This window comes from Coloeus monedula (genome assembly GCF_965178545.1).
Source record: "Coloeus monedula genome assembly, chromosome: 1".
Classification (NCBI taxonomy): Eukaryota; Metazoa; Chordata; class Aves; order Passeriformes; family Corvidae; genus Coloeus; species Coloeus monedula.
The window spans coordinates 62,579,667-62,606,824 of NC_138781.1; the positions used below are offsets into that span (position 1 = coordinate 62,579,667).

General features: G+C 37.0%; 1 protein-coding gene across 1 annotated transcript in view; it reads right to left on the reverse strand.

Moving 5' to 3' along the window:
- The window catches only part of SLC9A3 (solute carrier family 9 member A3), a gene marked incomplete at both ends in the record, with an annotated part of 50,289 nt that overhangs the window by 8,551 nt on the left and 14,580 nt on the right, over nt 1-27,158 (reverse strand). The window contains 8 exons of the mRNA XM_082283896.1: nt 2,112-2,182; nt 3,994-4,083; nt 4,891-5,093; nt 7,039-7,259; nt 8,131-8,308; nt 9,079-9,157; nt 11,191-11,351; nt 16,058-16,360. Of these exons, the coding sequence (XP_082140022.1) occupies nt 2,112-2,182; nt 3,994-4,083; nt 4,891-5,093; nt 7,039-7,259; nt 8,131-8,308; nt 9,079-9,157; nt 11,191-11,351; nt 16,058-16,360 (1,306 nt within the window). The remainder of the gene's footprint in view (nt 1-2,111; nt 2,183-3,993; nt 4,084-4,890; nt 5,094-7,038; nt 7,260-8,130; nt 8,309-9,078; nt 9,158-11,190; nt 11,352-16,057; nt 16,361-27,158) is intronic.

Below are 27,158 nucleotides of genomic sequence, written 5' to 3' on the forward strand. Positions count from 1 at the left end.
AAGATGGTGAACAGAGGAATGCGAGGGATTTGTGTCTTGAAGCTTTTCAATTAGCATAAAGAAAGTTAAGGAAAAGCCTGGTACAGACTTACGCAGCTGTCACAAAGCATTTAATCAGTTCACTTACCCAACACTGCTGCAAGAGTGCTATGATTACAGTATCCCATTTCAGAGTCAGCCACACATTTTATACTTTGGGAGATCATGTTACCTTTTTTTTCCACTTCTGATTATATTTAATTTTTGTCCCTCCTTGGGAAAGTGATCTTCTTTTCCCCAGCTCTATTGTAGGACAGCCAGACCAGAAAATGAGTTCAGAGTAGCAGTGCCCTTCCAGAAGTTCTACAAGAGGGCCTTATTCATGCCACTGATGTTCTCTGCTCTGAGGGATAGTAGCCATGTGTATTTTCAATGATTTACACTTCCAAGATTGTCTGATAGTAGGGTATCTGCCCTGTCATGTTTAGGGTTCAGAAGATAAAGGCTGTTGTACTTTCTTCTAACTTCCTCGACACTTCATCTGAAGGGCATGAGGCAGCTCTGGAGACTATTGCTCAGAGTGACTTTATCCATCTTGCCCAATGGCCATTTTGAGTTTACAACTTTTGATTCAGATTGCTTAAACCCTTTTGTATTAAATATTATTCACATAATTGATAACTATTCCTCTTCTCTAGCCAGAACAGCTGACCAGCAGGCTGTAATTCAGGCTGCCACATCTCAACCCATCAGTGAGGATGCTAGGGGCTGCCATTTCCTTATGGAAGCAGCACTTTCATGTACATAGAGTCCAAAAAGCAGGCTTAAGATGGTCTCATTCAAAATACATTAGTCATCAAACCACACACTCAACCATGAATCTACAGTAAGCTACTCCTTCTGTTCTTACTCAAGGGGATTACTGTCTGACATGCAAGAAATCACACACTAATCTGCCACTTTAAAAATATAGCTCCATCTTTGAGGCAATATATCAAAACACGAGATGTATTCACCTGTATTATATATAGCCTACTCAAATTTATTCCCCAAAATTAAACTGCAAACTTAGACCAAAAGAAAGAAGATGTTCTGTGTGGAGTGCCTCAGGAAAATTCTTCACTGCATAAATGAATGAAGAGCAAAAGGAAAGGAAGTAGGTTGTCTCTAACTGGATGCAGGTGAGGAATTCTACTTGAGTTCCTGTACAAGCTAGCTCCAGCCTAGGAGTTGTATTGTATTGCATGAGTATAATGCTAAACCTAAGCTAATAGACTCAGCTTCTAAGAAAGGGTTAGGGGAGTGCTCTGCAGAAAGCTAACACAACCACATGACTTTTGGATTGGAATTGGCATGTTGAGCCAGCAAGAGGTTAGCAGGTCAAAACTGTGACTGTCTGCACCTATGAAATGACCTAACTCCAGGGAGAGAATGGCCTAACTTCAAAGAACACTCTTAAGGATGTCCAGATTTAATGTCCTTTTTTCCCCATTTATTCATCTAGGTATGGAAGTGTGCCCATCACAGGGGTAACTCTTCACATGTACTTTAAAGGAAATGGTGTATCTTTCAACTGAGTAATTCTGCTTCTCTCAAGACGAATCAACTACAAACAGAGGGGAGGGTTCATTATTGGTTTCAGGCTAATAGGCTGAAACTGTCAGAGTATTTTCAAAGCACCCTCTGCCATCACTTTGAGAGTTGTTGAACACATCCTTGTAGAAATAGGATAAACAGCTAGCATATTTGTAGGTGAGGTTTTTCAGTGCCTCCACACATAAATAGTGTTCATGAAATGTAGTATTACAAAGAAAAACCAACATTAATGTTCTAGGTGAAAACTTGTGCAAATAGTCAATTCTCTAATCTTGAGAGAACACCCCTGTATGTGAACTGAGGCACCTGCAAAGGAATAATCTGAACTGTGGGAGAGAAAGTAAAGATTCTAGTTGTGTAAGGGGACAAAAATACACTGCTTTGACATTTGCTGTATTTCCAGTATTTTCAGTATGTAACCTCTTAAACTACATTTAACATCCTTGCTTTCCCTAAGCTCACAGGCTTAAAAAGTTACAATGTACAGATAATATTTCCTAGCAGTATTTCGAGATTACAAATTAGTTACTACTTACTTGTCTCTCAGATAATGATGCCCTATTTGTCCAGAAATGTCCTCTATAGCAGAAAGAATATGATCAAAGGCCTAGGAAAGTGAGAGTGGAATTAATATCTTTACAGAAATAAAAAAGCATAACTAGAAAATAGCTCAATTTATTTCAAATTAGACCAGGTAACTATGCAGAATAATTTTATGGCTGTTAAAATTTTTTTTTTCCCATTTACAGAAGTATCAGCTACTATAAGCTTTTCTTCAAAGGTCCTGAACTTTCTAACCAGTTCTTTATAAATTCACTAAGTATTCTTGAATTACAAGTGTCTCAAGGAGAAGGTACTATAAACTTCCATTTTAACATTCAATTTTAAAACTTTTTAGGGACTCATTTTACCATCCATTTCTGCCCTATGAAGTACATCTGCCACTATTAGTGTAGGTGATTATTTCAATTGAACAATTTCCCCAGTGATTCTTTTTAGATGTTTCAGGAGTTCATACTCCCCTCAGAGTAGAAGTAGACACCATTCTTTTAATATCCAGGGCAAAATTTCATACTGAGTATATTAGATGGCTAATCGAAATCTGGAAGCTTATAATTCTTGATTCAAACCAAGGCAACTGCAGGTACAGTTTGGCCTTTTTCTGTGGATGGTTATTAACATTTCACTCTGAATGATTACTGCAGAATATATAGATGCTAGGTTTGGAACAACTTGGCTGATATTTGGCACTGGTGATGCTGTATCTCTAGTCCTGTGTCCAGTTCTGGACCCCTCACTTCAGAAAGGACATTGAGGCGCTGGAGCATGTCCAGAAAAGGGCAATGAAGCTGGCAAAGGGTCTGGGACACAAGTCCTGTGAGGAGCAGCTGGGGGAGCTGAGGTTGTTAAGCCTGAAGAAAAGGAGGCTCAGGGGAGACCTTTTCACTCTCTACGACTACCTGGAAGGAGTAAAGTGGGGGTCACTCTCTTCTGCCATGTCTCAAGTGAAAGGAAAAGAAGAAATGACCCTCAGTTGTGCCAGGGGAGGTTCAGATTAGATAATCATAAAAAAAGTTTTCACTGAAAGAGTGGTAGGCTCTGGAATAAATTGCCCAGGGAGGTGGTGGAGTCACTGTCTCTGGAAGTCAAGAGCTGTCTGGATGTGGCACTTGGGGATAGGGTTTAGGGCTGACTAAGGTGGTGCTGGATTGATGGTTGGACTAGATGTTCTTGAAGGTCTCTTCCAACCTTGATGACTCTGTAATGTCATATAATCTTCCATCCTTTAACCTATATTTATATTGAAAATTTATGTTTTCTTTTACTGCATAAAAACTTTATAATGGGGTGTGAAAGTGAATTAGAAGAGACTTTGTTTCAAAATATTCTAAAAGGGTAAAGAAATCCAGGGACACACAACATTCACGCTGAATTAAAACTGTTCTCATTAATCTGCAATTTCATTTTACAATTATTCGGTACTGGGCAATGAACTATCTTTCTATGTAATATGCAGGCTACAAAACCTGCCTTCATACCTTTTCCAAAAATCAACAGTTTTTAAGAAGGAAAAAATAAGTTTACTTGGACATGCTTTGCCCTAGCATTCATCAATCATTCTCTTCTTTTAGATGAAGAGAAAGAAGCATATTCCATTTGTGCTCTTCCCCCAGGACTCCCAGCCCCATTGAATTCTCAAGTAAAAGACCAGATCTTTCATATGAATACCCTCTCACAGGACTCAAACCAAACAGCAACTTAAAAATAACTTTTGAAATGTTTGAAGGATTTTGCTCTTGAAATTTGATAGCCCGCTCCCATCCAAAAAAATACATTTTCACTAACAATTTTGTTTTCTCTTAAGGTGCTCTAAAAATCCAAAAGATACCATGGGGTTTTTTTTTTTAAATATCTTACTCTGCCATGAAGTTTCTCATTCAGTTTTGGTTCTCTGTGTTCAGTTTTCTTCACTTTCAGCCACTGTACCAAAGGTTTGATAGTCAGTCCCTAAGGATTGAAACATGACAATAAATACTTGGAAGTTTTCTTAGACTTTCCTTCAGCCAGTGAAACAGAAATAAAGCATATTTGTGTGTTATATGGTGGTTCTCGTACTTTCTCAGTTGATTTTTATTCCTTCTAGAAAATAAAATAATGCAGTACCCTCAGCTTCTGTTACAAAGGTTTGAAAAGACAACAGTGGAAAAATATATAATCTATAGGAAAAATAAGGTAGTGGAAGAGTAGAAGTATTTCCTATGCCATTGAATGGGGTATTTTCTCCACATTTCAGGAGTTTGTGAACACAATTAAGCTTCCTGTAACACATTTCAGAAAAAATTGCAAGCTGGTGTCTATTGACATATTTTCATATAAATTACTGGTTTTCATCCAGAAAATGCTATTTTGTTTGGATGTTAAATACTTTCTTGTCCCACTGCTTACTGCTATATTTTAAAACAAGGACTGAGGCTCAGGTAGATCAGCTTAATGACTGTATCTGCCCATTAAAAGCACTGTTCCCTATAGTTATTCACATGAGGTGAAGGATGTTTAATCAGATATTAACTTGGCACTATTAATACCAAGCAGCTAAGACTGAACAATTTTTAGCACAGAGGAAATTGTGTTTTGCCCCATGTGGTCCCATATGAAAACATAAAATAGGATCTTTGTTACTAAAATTACAAATTCAATTATGCTTTCGGTTCAGTGAATCAATATGCAACCTTCAGCTGAGAACTGCTTTAAGCATTCAGTACTTTTGGGGGACTCCTTCTCCTTGCAAAAAGCGTGCTTACGAAGTTAAGTTACCTGGAAAATAACAGTAAAAAACACAACAATAATAGTTGTGCTGACGAACAGGTTTCTCTCTTTCACTTTATCCTTATCCAGAAGTGCAACAAGAGCAAAAGCAACGGCTCCACGTAGTCCACCATAAGACATCACCACCTGGTCTATTATCTCCAACTGGACAGTTCTGTAGCGGTTAAGAATCCACGTCTGTATAATGACACCTGTAACAAGCAAATGTCAGCATGTCTAGAAATAACCTTATGGAACGTCAATATCCCGACTGTGTGTAACAGAAATGGTGCCACCAGACTGCCTTTATGCCAATCTACACCATCTACTTCCCCCTCTCAATCACTATGTTGCCCACTTTGTGCCTTCTCATTACATCGAGCCAAAGGAATTAGGTGAAGCTGCTTCTGTGAGCCAGCAGCTTTTCTGAGAGTGATGCCCTGTGGCACAGGCACTCCAGGATGCCCTGTGGCACAGTGCACTCCAGGCACTCCAGCACACTGCCATGTGCTGACCTTCAAAATTCGTCTAGAAAGAATAGATTTTCCAGCACTGTAACCAGTGATATGCACAGGGTCAGTTAACAGAAACAGGTTGAAACAGCACTGATTTTGGGAGTTTGTGTGGTACCCTTTGCAAATCAATGAAAATGACATTTAAATCATTGACTTATGAAAGGTTGTCTAGTTATGTCACTGCCTTCAGACCTACAGGTGAGATGCTGTCTGCTGCAGGAGATCTAAAGCTCTAGCTGTCTCAATGTATCCCAGAACTCCCAGCATAGAGAGGGAAAACAGCTTCACCACTCCTGCAACTGGCACAGCATGTGTGTGCCACTGCAGCAGGCCAGGGCTGCTAACCAGTGCAAAACAGATACTTCTCTTTTTAGAGAACTTTGAACTTGTGCCAAGAGAAGAGTGTCTTGTCACTGTAAGAACGGCCTCCTCTGGAGTGGACCTTGGAAATGCCACCAATCTGACTCCTCCAAGGTATGAGAGCTGCAATTATGTAAGGCCCAATATCATCAGGTATTAAGTAATTTGTCAATTTCTAAGATCAGTTACTTTAGCGGGTGCTTACTGTTATTGCTGAATATTTACTATTTACTTGATCACGTCTATTACAGGATTATTAACCACTCATTCCAGGAATACAAAAAGTGTCAAAGACAAGACATGGAAAACTCTTTTAAACACCTCAGGCACATTAGCAGTTACTGAGAGGCAGCTAAATGAACAATCCTTGCAGACTGTTTAGAAAAGGAGGACAAGGAGCTAGGCACTTCATTCAGCTCAGGAGCTTCTAGACAGAATAAGAACACAGAATCTAGGAAAACTGCCAGCTAGATAGGTGCGTGACCTGTTATTTGAATATTAGTCGAGACAAACAGACAAATAAACTAGTTTAACTTACTCCCAGGTGTATGTACATACACCAAATTGTCATATGTGTTACTCTCTACAAGTACTTCATTCTACACCTTTTTTGCGATTTTAGCAAAACTACATCAGAATTATGTAGCTGGGCAAATCATAGTTGGTATTTTGAAATGTTTGCAAACTTATATAAACCCCATGAATTGGCAATAGGTGATCCCTACCTGCCACAGACTTATTTACTCAGATTTTCATCAGTCCCTGAGAATTATTTCTTAAGCCAGAGAACCTGCAGTGTAATAATGTATGGTCTGATACCATCGTGTGTCTAAAACCTCGAGTCAACCATAACATTAGCTGAAAACAATCTCTTTAGTGCCAAATTGAAAGAGCTGAAGGAAAGATATGGCTGACAGGAGTCACATCTTTTGTTAGGCTGCAAGTTAAAGAACAAAGTCCATTTTACTGGGAGATTTTGCCAATACCATTTGCTGGGTCAACAAAGGTTAGCCACTGAATGATCCATGTTAACTGCTGGGCTACTCATAACCTCACACATCATCAAAAATTAAATCCTGCTATGTTTTCAGCATATGATGGAACTTACTGTAGAGCTTACTCCACTACTCTAACCCAAACCCAGCAATAAATTCAACTAAAACAAATAGAATGTTTTAAAAGAAGCAAACCTAGAACTCCAAATATTTTTGTGGGGAGAGGGCTTAAGAATATGTGATTGCAACAGCAGTACAATGAAAGAACAGGAAGTTCACCCCCTTACCAATAACTCTATATACTGAGATGAAGACCAGAGTCAACAGAATAAAAGCTGTATTCCAAGTCCAGATAGCTGGATCCACAGCTGAAATACCCAGGAACATGAAGATAATAGTTTCTGCTCCACTGGCCATCATTTTCATGGTATATCTTACAGTTGTTGAAGACTGTTCAGATATGTTAGCCTTGACATATTTCTGACAGCAAATGCCACAGAAGGTTATCCTAGAAAAAGAAGCAATTGTTCAGAAAATATCTGTTGCAGCATTAAATATTATTTCCATCTGTCTGTCACATAGGGATAAAACCCCACCATTAATTCCTAAGAAAAGATACACTCAGGAGCACTTATGGAGTCTATCCTAGGTAAAAAGCATATCTCGAACATACATGCTGATATGACCTCAAGAGGCCTGAAGACAGCATTTCATTAGAACATAACAGCCTTTAATTCTCTTCAGATTACCATACTGCTTTCAATGCAAAGTTTTAAATCTCGTTTCCATTAGACATTATCTTAAACTAATGATCTGTTTGCAGAAAGATTTTCAGACCTTGAATACAAACATCTACAAACATGACAAGCAAAACTGAGAAGAAAGGTGTACCAGGAATTGATGGATACTAAGAGAAAAAAGACCACAGAGGTACTCAAGGCAAAACAGGCAACATTTAGGCAAACCTTAATGGCCAGCCAAGACAGAGCCAGAGAACAGACAATAGTGACATTCACACGGTGCCTTAGAAAAATATTGCTTTAGTTACAAATTATAGGGAGAGTTGTCAGTAGAAATGGACAACTGCTAAGTTTGAAGTATTATTAGTAACAGAGAGGAAAGAATCATGTCTGTATTTTGCAAAGGAGTTCTCATGTTGCACAGCAGATACTGGAAAACTTGCATTCCTTTTCAAGGCTGAATGACAGTATTTGCACACTATAATCTAGTGCAGTGTGGACATAGTATTATCCACCATAAACTTAATGAGTGTCGTATTCTGTAGTGGTTCCCATATAAGTTAGGTTTTCCTTTCAATGTTTTTAAAAACCATATTCCCTTCTCATCCCCTTCATAGGCAGTAATAAAAGGAGACTTACGCTAAGATAGCAGAAAGAGAAAGCATCTCTGCTGTGAGGTAGGACAGGTACGAAATGATGAACACAAATCCAGGTTCAATGATCCTCACGTGTTTGGTAAAACGACTGACCAATGAGAGCAGGAATGCAAAGAAAATGCCAACCAGTGTCCCACCGAGGCTCACCACAAAGAATGACACTGAAAAATAAAACACCTAACACAGCTTAAACTGTAGAAATATAATGGTTTGAACTAGTTCTCTTCCAGAGAGAGAACAGCAAATGGCCAGTAAATCAGAGAAAATTTTGGAGGACATGTCAAAATTCATTTCTAGGCTCAAGGCTTTTGAACACTTGGTATGTGAATGTATCATTCTTTAGAAAAATAAGGCTACTTCTGTTAAGTCTCACCATTTTACTTTTATTCAAACCCCACTACATTTCTGTGTACTGTTTTTTTCCATGTGCTGTAAACAAATGTTTTTACAAAAGCATATTGTAGAATATGACAAAGTCACTATTAAAACATTTATTCATAAGATAATTTAGTTTCATGTAATGCTTGGAATGGGAAATAGTGACTAAAATTTTAGGCAGAATTTCTTGATAGTTACTGGCAAACATTACTTGATGGTTTTCAGTGATAAGGAGTGAGAATGCCCGTATGCAATCTCGACTTTCCTGGAATGCAGGGAGAGCACAGGCTGAAACTAAGGAAATGCTATTAAATAGAAGGAAACGATATTTTGAGTTTCCTCAGAAGAAAAGAGATGTGATTACGTTTCCCAAATACTCAGGAATATTTACTTATTTTCTTAAGACATTTGTCTGTGCCATACAAGTGTGTGAATATGAGTAATAATGGAAAGGGCTGAAAAATAACAGTTGCCAATAGCATAATAATAATATTTTGTTTAAAATACTGCATATATACATAAATTGTGTGATACAGAATTCACTTCTACGCACCTATGCCTTTGAGACATTCAATCCCCGTCACATTCGGTGCGCCTATTGCAACAAAAGATTCAAACACGTTGTACAGCACCTGGAAGGAAAAGTAGACTAATTTAATAATTGCTCCTGAATTGAGCCAATTAAAATAATCTCCTTAGGGGCCTCAACATTATGAAGTCTGAAACTGTGTTTGACTGAGGGAAATTCTGTCTGGGGGGAGAAGATTTTGCAGATTTTATATTTTCTCAAAATAAAAGAAATGTGGTGGCCTAAGAAGAAACAAAAATTTAGAAGACAAACAAACACCTCACAACATTACCTTTCTTACTTCAATATGTTCCCTATGTATAGGAAGCATTGTTACATATAGATGTGTTTTCTAAAGCACTTCTCGCTGTAAAATACAGGTCTTTGAAAGATTCATTTAATCACATGTATAAGATAAATAAGATACTTAATAAGACAATAATAAGATGATAATAATAAGATACTGAATTGAAATATGTTGAACATATATAAGTTGAACATAAAGGAGAATATAATAATTGTGCTAAAACTTTTAAAATAACTGACTAACAGTAACAGAGCTGAAAGCAAAGAATTCACCTTATCCATACTTGTGCCTAAGGAGGTTTATATATACATAAATTGTGTGATACAGAGCATCATTTTTGGCACATGCCAATTTAATCTGCTCTTATTTCCTCCAGTGGTGGAGAAGAACTTTACTGTGGCTTTCTCAGCTTTCCTTGTTGCAGGTAAACTTGATAATTCTTATTGTATTCACCCAGTCACAGTATACAGGTTATTTTTTTTCTGTAACAGTAGTCTTTTACATATTTATGTTTAAAGAATGCTATACCATCCACTTTTTCTGTCTTCAAGTCTTTCCTTTCTCAAGGTAGTAACTCCACTGTTTCAAATTTCCTCAGAGGCTGAGCTTTCTAATTCTGGATCATACTTGCTCTTCTGTTTTTTCTTCAATGAACAATCAAACTTTCTTTTATTTGTAGACTGTTTGTGTTCATTTCACAGTAAAAAAAACTCCTTTCCTTCTGAAAGCCAGGGATGTTGATACTTGAGTTCACCAGAGGTTTATTTTAATATTTGTTTCTGGCAATACCCCAAAAGTACTAATGATACTGATATCCAAGGGCAATTAGGTTTCTCTCAAGCCATACAGTCATTTTCAAACTCATGTGAACAGTTAGGCTGCTGCTAGTGACTTTGCAGTGCCTTGCTTCCTTGGCTACAAAAAGTTACGTCACTGAGCCTAATGAACATTTCTTACCCTCCCTTGCTGACAGGCAGAAGCAGGAAGAGGAAATGATGCAAAAGTGAACTGAAGCTGCACAGGAACTTGGTTACATAGCATCTTTCTGCCTTAGGATTTCCTGGTCCCTGGCCACTAGCACGGCACTACAAAACTATTGACTGTTTTATTCTGGGAAAAAAAAATTGTGTGAAAAGAAAAGTTGTTTCAATTGAAATAAAAATATCAGTAGAAATCTAGGATTCTTTTAAGTCTATTAAAGACTTTCTCAATTAAAAAAATGTTTGCAAAAAAAAAAAAAGCAACAAACCAGAAACTTTCTAAAATGTCACACAATTTTTTTTCAAATTGGCTCTTTGTTATATATCTGCTTGATAAACATCTGATCAAAGTAAAACTGAGGGAGCAGGCATAAACACTTTGAAGAGTATTCTCTCTCACTGGCTGAGGTATGCGTATAAATTATGGGCATAACATAAATAAAGAGTATGTGCATTAAAAAATAACAGCAAAAGAAGGCTTAAAATCCCTGGAACTAATTTCATTAAGTCATGAAAGCCCTACTTAAACACCAAAGGCAAATACAATATGCACCCCTGAAACTTCATTTGAAGTGTCCAACCCAGGACTGTGTGTTTTGTGTCACTTACCAGCTCCAAATAGCTTTCATGCTTCAACATCTAATCTTCCCAATACAGTGTTTGTAAGCAAGACAGAAAACACCATGACTACTCTAAAATAGCCCATGAGTAGATACTCTCAGAGAGTAAAGTGTTTCTTTAAAGGGGAAAATGCACTTCAGAAGAAATCCCCTAGAGTTTGGGTGACTTTGGGATATATAATTTACTTACCACAGTTACAGCATCATTCAGAAGTGATTCTCCAAAAACAATGATGAACAGAACTTCATTGACATGGACTTCTTCAAACACTGCCAGAACAGCTACAGGATCCACAGCGGCAATTAAGCTGCCAAAGAGGAGGAAGTCCAGCAGCCCAGAGTTCAGTTTACCTTCAAAACCAAAGCAAACAAATTATAAGCAGAATCATCTCTGTATTATCAATAGTAATGACAGACTGGGATATTAGAGATAATGCCAAATACTGGAAAATAAAGATGTCAAGGTATCAACTGGAAAGTGTGTTACAATGACTACTTTAAAACATTCTGCACTGAGTCATGTTGTATCCTACAAATTTTGTTGGATTCAGCATTGGCCCATGTGGATCAAAGTTGTTTCTGGGAGCAGGACCAGTACTGGCCTGTTCTTGTGGCAAGACAGTTCCAGATTTAAACTGGCTTTCTATTTGTGTGTGGTATGGTTTGTCTAAGTTGACTAAATTATCCCAGGATAACGGAGAACTCACAAGATGTTAAGAGGACCCTACCAGGACTTCTGAAGTAAATGTTCCAAAATATTTCGTATCACAGGTCAAATTTAACTTTTGGTCACTAAGAACTGCTACAGCGGTGTTTAACTGAACTCAGTGCAGCTGAACACCAATTGCGGCCTCCTTACTCACTGATAGATGTGGTTAAGCCACTTGTTCCCAAATTAGGATTCATGAGGCTGTTAAATTGTCTGCAAGTGGACCATAAAAATAGATGAAGGACCAAAATGTACCTTAACATATTTGTGTTGTAGCCCCTTAGGAATTTTGGCAATGATTTCAAAAGTTTTTAAACTACAAAACTCTGGTGATAGTGTAACCCAGTATTTTTTTTTTAACCTTCTTTTAGTTATTAAGGTTATTTTGTTCAGTTATGCAAACAGACCAAGACAAACATTCACTGTCATTTTAAAAGTATCAGAAAAGGCAGACCCACAAAAAATGCTTTGCTCAACTTCCTAAATACCTTGCAAAATCTATCCTCTTCATGAAATCAAGAGTGGTAACCCAGTCATTTTTTCTGGGGAAAAGATTTCTGATCAGTAAAATTCCCATTTTGTTTGTTAATGGATGGAGGAGGAAACAAGGTTCATTAAGAAGTGATGGTGCCAAAAATTATATGAGGAAGAGCAAAGAACAGGGTGAGAATTCATTCATTAAAACACAATGCAGAGCCCCATGCCTAGAATTATCGGGCATGATTTCTACAGGTAAAGAAGAAATTCATCTAATTAAATGGTTTGGAAGCATGAGTCAGACAATGACAGTCCATAGCTGTAGCCGCAAGATCAATAGTGCCTGTAAGGTACTTCCAGAACAATATGGCCACTCCTCTAGAAAGAACTCTGGAATATAATTTTCCAAATTCAAAATGTGCTTAGAATGTAATTGAAACAAAAACCAGATTCCAAATATTTTTTATACAAAATGGCACAGGCTTATTTACTCAAGAAAAGGATACTTATATGGGTAGTCAGAGAGATGAGTGGACAACACCCTGTTATATGTGACAAAGCCCAGTAATCTGGTGGAGCTGCAGATATATATATTCTCTTAGCTGCTATATGCCAATCAGAATATCGACAAGGTTTTCTATATAGTTTGCAGGGATCTTGGTACAGCCCTGAAAACAGAAATTCATAGTTTGCACAGACATATAACTACCTTATTTTTTCAAGAATGTAGTCTTGTTCACACTTGGACATATTGGGCTGTGAACAAGGACTCAGACTATCTGTTTTACCATGAGTGTGGGGTTGAGGCAGTGACCTTAAGTCTGTGCCAAGAATTGTGAGAGCAGCCTTGAACCTAAATCTAAGCAACGGTTCCACCAAATGTTGTCCTTCTCAGGCAGGCCTAAGGAAGGAACAAGCCCAGTGACAGTAACTATCAGATACCAGGGTATAATACAACACAAGGTTTGAAAATAAATTGGCTCACTGAGATTGCTTATCTTTTATGTATTAGCAATTATAATCATTGGTACATTCTTCGAAGATTTGCAAAGCTAGTAAGTAAGTATTTGTGGGGAGATTAGGACACATCTATAATTCCTACAAAGCTGTCAAGAGGCCTGGAGTTTCTAAATCAGACTTTCATTTAGATTAATAACAGAAGTTATTTTCAATTGGTACCATGGCTTCTTCCAGCTCATCAGCGACACCTGGTCAAGATAAGGTCACTGGGCCCAGTTTAAGACTTTCAGACACACTCAGCATATTGCAGCTGTGACCTAGATTGTACAGGAAAACCTGTTCTAAGCATTAGTCACAACCACAATACTGTATGTGTTAGTTCTCCAGGAGACAATGAACAGTTCACTGCAATCAGCCTGGAAGATCTAGTATTACATAATTCTTCCTATTCTGTGGAAGCAGACTGATATGGTTGATGGTTAAACAGTTAATGTGCTAATATTTTTATTTCACTTCTAAGGAAGCATTTCTTCGTCATTATCACTTTCTCCATTTTCCTTCTGCAAATTATAATATCTGCAAGGGTCTTGAATGCCAACGAAGAGCTGCTTTTAACTTTATTTATGTAGGAAAGCTATGCAATCCAGTTTGGATTATGCACTCTTATTCTGATGGACAATACTACAGGCCCATCAAATGGTGAAGCTAGAAATCATTTGGTTTTAGCTCATCTTAGTCTGTAGTGGATTTACATTTCTACATTTTAATGGCATTACTTTTAGCATTATTCACTTCAGTTGTAGAACAAGTGGAATAGAAACAAAAATATGCCGTAGAACTTCAACCAGAAGGTACTATGAACTCTTCTAGAAACTGAGTATATCAGCATTCTCCTATCTTCAGCAAGTAACAACGGCAAGGTTTGTCTCAAAGTGTGGTGGTTAGATCTTGTTGACCTCTTGGAGGTCAACACAACTGATTTAGTGGATTAGTAAGTCTGTGTCATGTAGATATTTTAGACTCCTGCTCAGCTTTGCTGGAGAATGACATAGTTTGAATCAGGGACAGCCTTGTCTGGCCTTTTTCACAGCTGAAACTAGAACTGTAGTAGGTCTTCATGGCAAAGACAGGTCCCCACAGTATACCAATAATGCACTTTCTAAATATTCGAGTTCTCCAGACATGCCAGTTTATTGTTTGCCTTTATTAACATCCCCATATTTTTCTTGTAGAGCTTTAGCTGTGACCTGTGGTAGGGGATGATTCTCCTGTGTAGCTGTAAGCTCAGAGGTCTAGTATACACTGTCACTAAAAATTTGCATACTGATGAAGCAGAAAATGTAACCATCAAATCCAGCTTTTGCAGTTAGTCAAGAGTTGTTTACAGATTGAGAAGAGAAGAATAATTTAGGTAATTTTTTCACCTAAAATAATTTTTTTTTTAAACAGTCAACTTTTCCACTTCACATGTTGTAATGTGTGAATGAATCCTTTCACTTAAATGACTTAAATAGCAACATATTTTTTAAAGTAATTATTACACATTTTATTTCCCAGAACAGGATTTTCAAAAAATATTTTTGGTCATATTTTTTAAATTGTTCCAAGCATCTTGGATATTTAAATAAAGAAATCCTTTTCCAATCTGCAGTAGCAATATCCCTGTCATATATATTCTTCCTGAAAACCTTATTTTAATTATAAATGTGATATTGTGGATGAAATATATTGTTTAAAGCACAGTAAACCTCTTATCTACCTATAAAAGTCAAGGGTGTTTGCATATGAGCTGTCACCTTTGTGTCTTCTAAAGAAAATGTTGCTGCTTCTAAAATAAGAATTATAATAAGGTAAATATCTAAAATGTATCTATCGTAGTTGTCTATATTACAAACATCTGCAATTGCATAACATGAGTCTTAAATGAAAGTCTGTAGAGATTAAGTACCGCTGTTCTGTGCCTCTTCCAGCAGCCCTGTGCCCTTATATCACAGTGTAATTAAGACAGAGTGTGTCTTAGAGTCATAGAATGGTTTGTGCTGGAGGGGACCTCTTACACCCTCCAGTTCCACTACCTGGGACACCTTCCACTAGATCAGGTTGCTCAGAGCCCCATCCAACATGGCCTTGAACACTTCCAGGGATGAGGCATCCACGGCTTCTCTGGGAAAAGCACAAGCAATTGGAAACCCTCACTTTTTGGATTTGTGGCATAGGAAGTTGTGCATCACCCTCCCTTTCAAGCCCATTTGGACTGCTCCCTTTAAAATGGTTTCTTTTTTTCTTTTTTTCTTTATTTTTTTTAGTAAGACATCTGCTACTTTGTTCTGTAAAACTTCTAAATCTTCAGTTAAAATTTCCAGACTAAGAAGATGCAAAAGAGATGTGTAGATGGGTCATGCATACATACCCGCTCAGTAGCCACTTAATACTAAATAACACTTACTATAAAATAACAATTACATTAAATAACATTAAATACATTAACAACACTATATTAAATACTAAATAACAATAAAAATTAAATAATAATAAATATAACACATAATAGTAAAGCTGACTTCAGGAAGACAGTTTCATTTCACAGTAACTTTTAAGGTTTCTATCACAGCAGAAAGAATTCAGCCCTTCAGTGTGTATTTTTGTCTGAATGTCCATTAGCAGTAGGAATCCTGAGCTTTATCCTGAGAGTGTACTCACGTGTTTAGAGCAGGACAATATAAGAGACATGGATTCAAGTAGCTTTTTTGCTTTCCTTAGGTAAGATTTTTCAAATTTGACAAAGGTATTACAAACTGCTCCCATTAAAATTGAATTTTTCTGGTGGAAAGAGTTGTTAAATTGTAACTTACACCCATCTAACAGCATATACAGTGGCATTCATAACTGTGCCTTCATAGATCAAACTTACCCATTACTCCTGTCAGATAGACACCATAGAGAGATAAACCGGTTGTGGCAGCATTCCAGACTGTCCCAATGACAGCATACAAAAGGATGGAGCCAAGATTTCCAAAGAACAACCTATTTGGCATAAAATATCCAGCATCCAAAACAATGGGGGGCAGCAAATAGAAGAAAAATACGGTTGGTGTCAGGGAGAAGGAGGCAATGTGATCTGCTGCCCATACAATGCCACCGAGGAAAAGACCGAGGACAATCAGCAGAGCACTTTCTGGAACCACCCGAGTGACTTTGTGGGACAAGTGGAAAACTGCAAGGAAACAGGAAAATAGTTAATCAGAAATGAAATGGTGAAACAATTTGAGCAACAACTGTTGTTAATTGGCAGTTTTGACTCCACACAAACTTTTTGCTCTCATTGTGATCACACCACAGTCTGATGCATGGGATACAGACACTTATAGAATAATAAAAAAAGGTCAATCTTCAGATTTTATCCAGCATGTTTTAATTTACGTGAAGCCAATATTCCATGACATTTATATCCTTCCTTAGATTTTCTTCTCTTAACAAGATCTGCTTAGGAAAAGGTGGTGTTCTGTGCAAAGCACTAAGTGCAAGACTGAAAAGAAATGGGGGAAGTCCTGGAAATGTATAGCATTATGGTTTATTTCGGTATCTAAAAATACACATCCAGCCTCCTAATAATTGTCTTTAAAAATAATCAGTTTACTAACAGGCTTATTGGAAAATGTGAGAAGGATGCTGAAAGAAGAACTAGTTTCAAGACAACTCTTTTTAAATTTATGAAGAATATTCTGATAATGTAGCCTGCAGCAGGAACAGAATGAAGCTTATATCATGGGAGATCCCTTTTGAGCCTTTCCTTCAAAAAATCCCTAATAAGGATTTCTCGCAATTCAGATGCTTTCTGAAGGAATGGAGGCTTTAGTGGTTCTTTCAAATATGTGTTTGTGGAGAATGGTTCTGCAACAGGCTGCTTTCTTTTGTATAAGGTACCATAAAATTTGTATGTTACAATAGTCTGTCAAATCTGTTATTAAAGACAAACTGTACATGGCATCTATGATAGCAAAACACGTAATGGTATGGTGTGGTCAAACTATTAAACTAGCCAATAATTAGAAGGAGGGAAAATTACTGAGTGCCATGAGCAAATCTAAAGAGACAGAGAGATGGCACAACCAGACAGAAAAAACAGAGTGACAGAAACACAACTAAGACTGCAAATACGTGTGGCAATCTATATTTATAGTGCATTTGTTAAGTATCAGATAAAAGAAAATAAAAAAACAGAGAGAAGAACAGAGAGAAGTCAAGTCTACAAAGAAAGATGGAACAAAAAATAGGAGGAAGAGGCGAAGTGTTTGATAATAAGTAAGCAGGGGTGGTTTAACTGACTTTCTTGGGATTTCTGTGAGCTTGTCCTTCAGTTTATCTTAAGTAATGATGTGTCCCAGATGGCCTGAACCCTGGTACTTTGTGAAACTGACCCAATACTTGTGCCTTTACTTGCACAGCTTTGTGTTGAAAATGTGAGTTTCACTTCAGGAAGAAAATTTTAGTAAAAGCCACCAAGTTTCTCCTGGTTTGAACATCAGCTGTGTTGAAGCTGTTACAATGCCAACACAATTTAGCTCAAAACTAGCTTGGACAAGAACTGATGGGTCCATTAAGAATTCCAGACTCTTAAGCCATAGTGGAAGAATATTTCCTATGACCATGCAGAGGTCTTAGACTCGGTTAGTTTACTGAAAGACCATTGTTTTTCTTCCCATCCAAGTATTTGTCCTGGTCAAACATTTACTAGTTACCTTTTAGAGTGTTTTAAGGGCCCCACTCCTGAACTGTCAGCTTTTGCCTTGGCTGCATCTACATAGGCAATGTTAGAAGCCCCATCCATCATTACAGCAGCCCCACAATAATGTGGTTCCTTAAGCCACAGAACCTTCATGGTCTCATCAGAATAGAAAACATGAAAGGAAAAGTGACCATAGCCTCTATGCCAATAATGAGCATGAATGTAGACATTCCTGAGTGTTTGCAGACAAGGCTTGAAAACATGTTAGAACACAGCTAAAAAGTGGGATTAATACAAAAGCAATCAGACATGAAAACAAACTGCATTCAGTGAAGCAGACTAAACCACAGCAGTTTTCTATGTCATCTGTGTCATGTAATCAAGAGATGAATAACACTTTACAAAAACAAACACTCTGGGTTTTCTCAGTTAGTTTCCTCTCTTTGTTATAAAATCCCTTGGGCTTGCGTTAAAAAAGAAGAGAGAGGAAATTAAATTAAGATAAATAAACTAGCTACTATTCCATGTGTACAAATTGTGGCATTTAGCTTCTCAAAAGTCTTTCCTACTAGTCATTCTTGATTCCTTGAATTTCCAGTCAGTGAATTATCAACTAATTTATCACCTCACAGAGAAGGGATTATCCCCTTATCCCTAAAAATGAATGTTGCTGAGCTAGTCTTACCAACCAAAGTCTGTTTTTCCTACTCTTATGTTAGCAGATAAGCCATGCCTACAAGAAGTTAAAGTTAAAAATTTAAAATAAACCTGTGAAGACTTTTCAGAACTAGGCATTTGGAAAAAAAACAATGACCAGCTAAAAATTAATATTCTGTAGAATTCTCCCCTTTACAATCATAACCAGTTTTGAATGCTGGGAAATCAATCTGATTTTGGTTATAACATTGTCTCCTCTTAAAAGTCTCATTCTCCCAGTGAATCAGTTCTGTTTTATCTGTCTCTGTCCCCTTTAACTCCAACCCACTGATTATCTGTACCAGATTTTAATACTATCAGCAATAAATTCTTCTACTCTGTTAAAGGATGCAGGCCATGGACAGGAAAGTTATTGCATGAATGGGCTCTAGAGAAGCCTCTTTTCATTTTTATATTTGGCCCAAGCAAAATCTGAAAACCAGACTGTATTTAAGATTACTGCCTAGCTAACTCTTCAGGCAGATAGAAAGCTATATGATTAACAGAAACATGTCTATAAACATAGACATATGCAAAAAGAAAATACCACAACTGATGAAGTTCAATAAAACAGCTTTGGACAGAGATGAAATTGGAACTTAGATTAATGTTTGAGTTCATATTTGCCCCTACACTGACTGAATTTTTTTTTTTTCTGGCTATGTGTATAAAATATATTTAATCAAGATTGTACATTATGAGTAGTTATTATATTTGTAGAAATTGATAGAGATAGATTAATTCCAAATTCACTCCTTAATGTTTATTTTTACAATTCATTATTCTGAAGTAATGTCCCCAATACATTATGACTGTATTACAAATTCACATAATGATAGCACTTCCATTTCATAAAGTTTACCTTTACTTGTCTAAAAGAGATCCAAAAACTGTTCTACAAAATGAATTGTGCCCCCTATGACAAAGTAGAATTGGAAGCTTTAATCACATCTAAATGTCTAGCATGACTAGGTGTTTCACCTGACTGAGGAGCAAAATACAATCTACAAGGTTTGTAAACTCCTAATGGATAAGAAGTTTAGTTTGATTCTGATGTGAAAGAAATTTCATCTATCAGGAAGGATAGCATGAAGTGCTGCTCAGATAAACTACTGTGTGATGGACCCAGAGATGAAATTGTCTACTTTCACTGCTGTTAATAAGGAAAAGTACATTAATATATTTTAAAGAAGAGACGGAAAGAGTAAAGGAAGAATACCTGCAGACATTTCATGGCATAAAAGAAGTAACTGTGCATAGGGCAATTTTGTGATCTGTAAATTTTATCAACATTATTTATCAAATTATTATTTAACATTTTAACATTTAGCATTTGGAATTCATCTACCTAAGTCTAGAAACAGTATAAGAGAAAAAGTTAAACATACGCCTCCCTTCCAGTACATGCTACACCTGGTTTGAAAGCGGGTCACACTGGCTACCAGGTAAACTGGGTTTAAATTCAAGCTGAGCATCACTGAATTAGAAGCTTTCTACAAAATTAAGAAACAGTTGCACAGTACAAACATCCTGTGATTTTTTTCAGATGCTTCCTTTGAGATCCAGGAAAAGGGACTGTGGCATTTAATTCATCTGATGAGAACGACAAAACAAATTAGCAACTATGATGTGGTGGCTGGAAGCACTTTCTTTTGACTCAAAGAATGAAAGATACTTTAAGAAGTTGGGGTTTATGGCCTTTTAAAAATGCAGTAACTTAGATTAAATCCTTTAGTGGAATTTACAGCATTCAGTGAATTATTTCTTGCTTTCCAAGACCATCATGACTGCTTTGGAAGATGTGATTCAACAGAATATGTTTTTTCTCAGTTATTCAAAGAAATGAAGACAGAAAGACTGGTTAAAAGAAAGAAAAAATTAATTTAAAAGTAATAAAGAAGAGATACTGGAAAATTAATTTTCAAGTTATATTTGTAGACACCTAAAAAAATTTTCCAAAGTAGGATTTCCACTTTTTTTTTTCAAATTCTCTCTAACAAAACCTACTTTTAATCAATACTGATTTTTTCTTATCAAAGGAAACATTTTAATACCTTAGGTCTAGATTTTTTTGCATTACTTCCAGCTGAAATGAACAATGCAAGATAGATTTACCACCTTTGAAAATACAGCACTGCAAAAACAAAAATCTGAAACTACCTATTTAAAATACTGCTAACTTTCAGGATTTATGCAGTTATTTCAACACTATTTCAAATGAATAATTACATTTCCATTAACTTTGATAGTGTAAAATCCAGTCTCTGAAAACGCTGAAATTATTTTTGCAGCTGTTCACTGTTCCAGTCAATCACAAAACCTACTGCACGTGCACAGTACACAACATGTCACCCAGAGAAATCAAGAATCGACCTATAGTAACGATAATAATTCTCTGCTGGATTTTTTTCCATATATCTTTGGATAAAATCCAAGGACTCATAAAATAATTTAGAAAATTAAAAGATGATGAGCCTTATCATTTCCATAGTTTCTGTGAAAACATAGATATGAATCTGCGAACATTTCTAAGCTCCTCCTATCAGGGTTGGTGGCGTTTGTGAGGTCTCCCATATGCATTTTTACTAGTGGTTCAAATATGCACTGACATTATCTTATTAGTCTATTTTCCAGTTTTGGCTTTTTATTTTCACTTATAAAGTTGAAGTTATCGTACTTCATCAAGCCATGGATTTCTAATTGGAGCTCCAAGACTTGATTCCCTGTAACTGGTGAAAACTCTTGCCATTGACCAAAGTGAGAGCAAAACACTGTATGCTCTTTTGTGCTTCTTTACTTTTCAGAGGTGCAAATAATAGTATCTTATCTCCAAGGCAGCACACAATCAGGCTTTTTTAATAGCACAACAAAGAAACTTCTTAAGAGAAGGCATAATAAATTACACAGAAGAATATTCTGCCCAAAGGGAACTCTTTCCTCTAAATATCTTCCAGTAGTTGGACATTGACTGGCAAGCTTGAAATTTTTGTATCTTATCTACCTGTTCATGTTCTCCTTAGCATTATAAAGGAATTCAATTAAAAAACTGTTTAGTTCTACCCTGTCTGCAATATTTTCAGTGGTGCCTTCTGCAAATACATGTTATTATTTAAAAAAAAAAAAAAAAAATTCCAATAGCATACCTGGGGAAACATCTGCTTTATCTTGCTTGTATAATAGCTCAAAGTATAGTCAAATACCAGTTTGTGGCCTAAATTGTATCAACTGTAGCTGGTCAGTAATGTAGTTCAAAAGACACTGGAAAGTCCTGATCCATTGCTATCATGTTGGTCTACCTGACTAAGACATGACCAAACCCTCTAAAATATAATACAGAGCATGCATTTTCAAGAAAGGATCATTTTGCTTCTCCCATGGCTAAAAGGCAATGGATCCCTGGCCACCCTCTTGCTCCACAGCCCCACACTTCAGTTGCAGCCAGGTAGTCAGTCACAGCTCAGACTAAACAGCTGCATCTGCCACACCAGGAAAGAAGCAGCAGTGCTGCAGAAATGCATATGACCTACACAAGCCCCTGCAAGAGATTGCAGCATTCATAGTGTGTGGAACTGTGTGTAGAGATAGAGACAATGTTGTATTTTCTATTATTTTTCCCCTGTTTGGTTGTTGGGTTTTTTTATCTGCAAACTCCTTGAAAAGACTAATGTAGATTAGATTCGATTGTTTGGAGATTTTTTTCCCATTAAGCTGTGTAAGTAGCAGCCCTGACATCTAAAAAGCAGCTGAGCAGTCACTCACCAAACTCACTCTTGGTTTACCAAGAGTCTCATATAATCACTGAGCTTAATTGGCTTCCTCTGGTGTGTGCCGTGGTCCTCTCATGATACTGTCATTCCCAGTATCAGTCCCAGTCTGGCATCACCTAGTCCAGACTAACATTGAATTTTTCTTATAAAAAGGACAATACAAAATCCTTAGCAAACTTCCCCATTGCAACATTTTAGAAAATTGCTTAACAATAATGACCATTAGTGTTTCCCTTTTTAATCATGCTGGGGTCTTTTAAAAGTTGTTCTCTTCGACTCTACAGTCACCTTATCTTCTGTTTATTGGGCAAATTTATTTAGACTTCTACCACTTTAATTTCAAATTTCTTCAGAAGTTTTTCTGATAAGTCTAATCTCTACTTACTCCACTCTTTACTAAGATAAGGTTTTTGATGTAATTTCCTGTTTAATGAAGTTTTACTTGTTCATAATTGTCTTTTAATATGGCTCCCTTTACTTCTCAACAGTTATGCCCACCTACTAGTTCCCTGATAAACTTCCTGCACATGCTATACTTGATTTCTTTATACTCTTAGGTCTTTCATTTTCTGCTCTATCCTTGTAATTTTTATTATTTTCACAGATGCACCAGTTTTGCATCCTTGTGCATTGACCTCAGTCGTACTGGATCTCTTTGTTAAGATCTCTTTCATGACTTAACTTCCTGAGTTTCCTACTTAAGCAAACACAGCATTTCTTGCCTGCATAGCTGTAGGCACACCTTTCAACCAATTACAGCTGCTTATGTAGCCTGCACAGAATATCTAGGAATTCTCATCAAGAACCATAAGTACTAGAAGGGCTATTTTGTTATGTATCCAGACCTTCATTATCACACCATCATATTTAATTATACTCATTTCAGAGGATTATTGCTCCAGTTAAGTCTATGTGAAGGAATGTCACCAGCCCTCATCACAGTTAGAGACTTCATTCTGATTTCTAACCTGAACTTTTTCACAGCTATTTTATATCCAATTTCCTTTGTGAGAGTGATATCAATTTTCTTAAATGGCTAGTTTGCCCTAATATTAATTCCTTCATGTCCTGTTATATAAGCAGAGAGGAAAATATACCGTCTTTTTATTGCTTGTCTCTGTTTTTTTAAAGTAAACTGCTTCTTTTCGGTCTACAGCTCTGTCTATTTCAATCTGAGTTCACCTTTGTGGACTCAGAGCCATCAGAAATATAGACTGCATTCTGCATGAGTCATAGTAGAAGCGGGTCCAACAGCATTAATCATTTCCTATCACGATCTATAGTTCAGCTACGTCCCGGATTCATTATCACACTGGTGACTCACAGTCACCCTGTATTCACTTTGCACAGGTGTACCTCTCTTCCCCTTCCCATTCTCATGTCCATTCATGTCATGGCCTCTGAGTGAAACTGCCCTTGGTATTACTGTATTACATCCCTTACCCTAGTCCTCAAGGTTATATATTTTTCCTTGTACAATAGCCAGACCTACATGAATACTGGTAATGGCTGCAGAAACGTGTCATTAGAAATGTTCAGTAGGATGGCCCACCTCTTTGTGCAGTGATAAATCAAAAAAGAGCAAAACCAAAAGCCCTGCATAACACCAGTCCAAAAACTAAACCCTACTGACTTCCTGTGACTGAAAAATAATCTTCTTATAGTTTCATACTTACAGTTTCATTTTTATATCATCTTTTCCTTATCCACACAGAAACTGTTTTACCCTGTCTTATTCACAGATGAGTTTAGGCTTAAATCAAAGAAAAAAATCTTCCATTGTGTTCTATGAGAGGTTCAGTTGAAGCAAGGATTCCAAGCATTAGGGAGCTGCATTTCTAGTCTGTCCAGGAAGTGTTTGGGCAGACTCATCAGAACTGAAGCTGATCATTATTACCTATATTTACCTTTCTAATCTTTATCAACAAAGTGCGTTCAGTTCTTTTTTTCCTGGTCAGGGGGCTGATACCATATTCTATAGTCCTTTGGATTCTGTTCTGTGGACCTTGCAACAACAGAACTAGTGTTGTGAATTGATGTTTCCCTTTTGAATTGTTTATATACAATGGGCAAAAATCTCTTTAGAGAGAGAGATTTTAAGAATTTCTTCCATCAGTAATCCTTAGACAAACATGAAATTATTTTATTAATCAGTACCTTATGCTTTTACCCAAAATTTGAGAGATTTATTGAAAAAAACATGGAGGTATTTTATATCTGAAGAAACTCAGATATATAATATACATATATTGTACAACAAGAGGTAAAAGCCTCTTTTGGTATTGGATCTTGGTAGTGCCTTAAAATATACTACAATAGCATTACTATTAATATTATTTATACTTAATCTTGGACATATTTTTCCCAAGCAAGGCACAAAAGTCCTTCATATGGAAGGACTGGTTTGAGTTTGGTTTAATCCAGCTCAAGAAAGCTTTCTTTATTTGTCACATATGTGATGGTCACCATTTACAAAGCATACAGCATTGTAATGAGCTCATTAAGGAGGAGATTTTAGGTAGCTGTTCTCTGTAGGTGAACAATTAACAAAATATGTTAGCAATTAAAAATGTAATCAACACACAGGTCAAGGTTCCCAGCTGATAGGTCATAACATAATAAGATAGCCCCAAGTCAAATTCAAAGAAGTGTGTGAGTAAGCAACTATTACCTCTATAAGCACTTAGAACATAATGAAGTTTAAACAGTCAGGCACAGTTTATCATAATTATGCCAAATAGTTCTTTTTTGAAGGAGCAGTCCCACTGCAGTGCAAGTGTGGAAGCATTTGGCCCTTATGGAACTGAACGGCACTGAAAGAAAAATGGGAACAGTCAAAAATAATATTTCAAAATGAGAGCAAAGTACACATTAGAAACACCTTGAAGTATAGTAGAGGATATAAAACAGGACAGTAAAAGAATCATAAAACTGCTTCACTTGCTATGTAAAGGTATTAAAATTAAGTTGCAATATATTGCAACTGCTCCAGCTTAACAACTGTCTTCAAAGATTCACTGAAATTTATTAACAGATAGTGAAAGCATTTTTTTATTTTTAAAATACCAAACTATTTTCCAGTAACATGGGTTAAATAAAGAAATGCCAAGAACTGAGTTTCACACTATGAGTTTTAGAACTTTTTTCCTTTCAACCTCCATTTTAATATGATAAATTAATTGTAACAAAGACACCCCCATGGGAATGTTTTGGCATTTGCTCATACAGATAAAAAACTGCAAGGAAATGGGTTACTAGTAACATATGGAAGCAGTCGTTCTGTTGTATGATAAATTGTGTAAGGAATTACCAAAGCCTGAATTAAAAACCAGAACCAGTTCTCCCTGGTTGAGGTCTACTGTACATGAAGAAATAGAAGATAAGGAAGAAGTAATTTAATAGGTACCAATCATAGGCTGAAACTCTGAAAATGTCCTTACACGATAGGGACTTTCTCTTCTTCCCCTGTACTGCTTCCAACAGGGCATAGTAAGGATTGTTGCTGTTAGGAAGGGCATAAGGGACATAATTAAACCCTAAGGGCTACAGCAAATAGCTATGTAGGCTGCTACAAGTCATGGGGTAGGAAAGTACTTTTTTTCAAGCACTGGCAGACTGGCTTGCTTCCTGCCCCTTACATTCCACCCTGGTAAGATTTTAATTAATACAACTGGAATAGCATGGAATTACAGTGGAAGTATTCATGATTACAGCAGTAAATTAAATAAGCATTAGGGTATTCGAATTCACTAGTGATGCCCACAAACAAAAAAAAAAAACCCCAACCATACAAACACACATTTGTCAAGTAGCTCTTGCTTAAAACTGAAAATTAACTTAATTTGAGAGAATTAACAAAATATGCCAGGCTAGTTTCCATTGGAAGTAAATACTACTGGACCTCCTGAAAATCTTCAAAGTTTTTCCAGTCATATATTGGAGGAGAGAGTCTTCAGTGCTTGATAAGAGAAGAGTTTCATGGTGGATTACAACTCTTGCACATAATTTCAAAAACTCAAATATATTGTTTATATGTACTGGAAATTTGGTCATCTCAGATTTTCTAGGTGAGATTTTTAAACAAAAAGTTAGAAATAGTTTTAAGAGAAACACACCCTATTAACATGAGGTGTCCAGAATGTCAACAGATGAAGTCTTTTCCCAAGCTCAACACAATTCAGCAGTGTGCACTCATAGCCCAGAACTTCACTTGTATCTCAGGTTGCATCAAAAGCAGCATGGGCAGCAGGGCGAGGGAGGACATTCTGCCCCTCCACTCTGTTCTGGTGAGAGCCCACCTGGAGTTCTGCATCCAGCTCTGGGGTCCCCAGCACAGGAAAGGCATGGACTTGTTGGAACAGGTCCAGAGGAGGCAACTAAGTTGATCACAGGGCTGGAGCACCTCTGCTATGAAGACAGAATGGGAGTTGGAGTTGTTCAGCCTGGAGAAAAGAAGGCTCTGGGGAGACCTTATAGCACCTTCCAGTACCTGAAGGGGGACTACAAGAAGGCTGAAGAGGAACTTTTCCCATGGACGCATAGCGAGAGGACAAGGGGAAAATGGCCTGAAGTCGAAGGAGGGTATATATTAGGAAGAAACTCTTTACTGTAAGGGTAGTGAGGCACTGGAACAGGTTGTCCAGAGAGGTTGTGGACTCCGTATACCTAGAGGTATTCAAGACCAGACTGGATGAGGCTGTGGGTAACCCAGTCTAGTGGAAGATGTATTTGCCCGTGCAGGAGGTTTGGGACAAGATGATCTTTAAGATTCCTTCCAACCCAAACTGTTCTATGATTCCATGGTTCTCTAATTTTATGGCGCT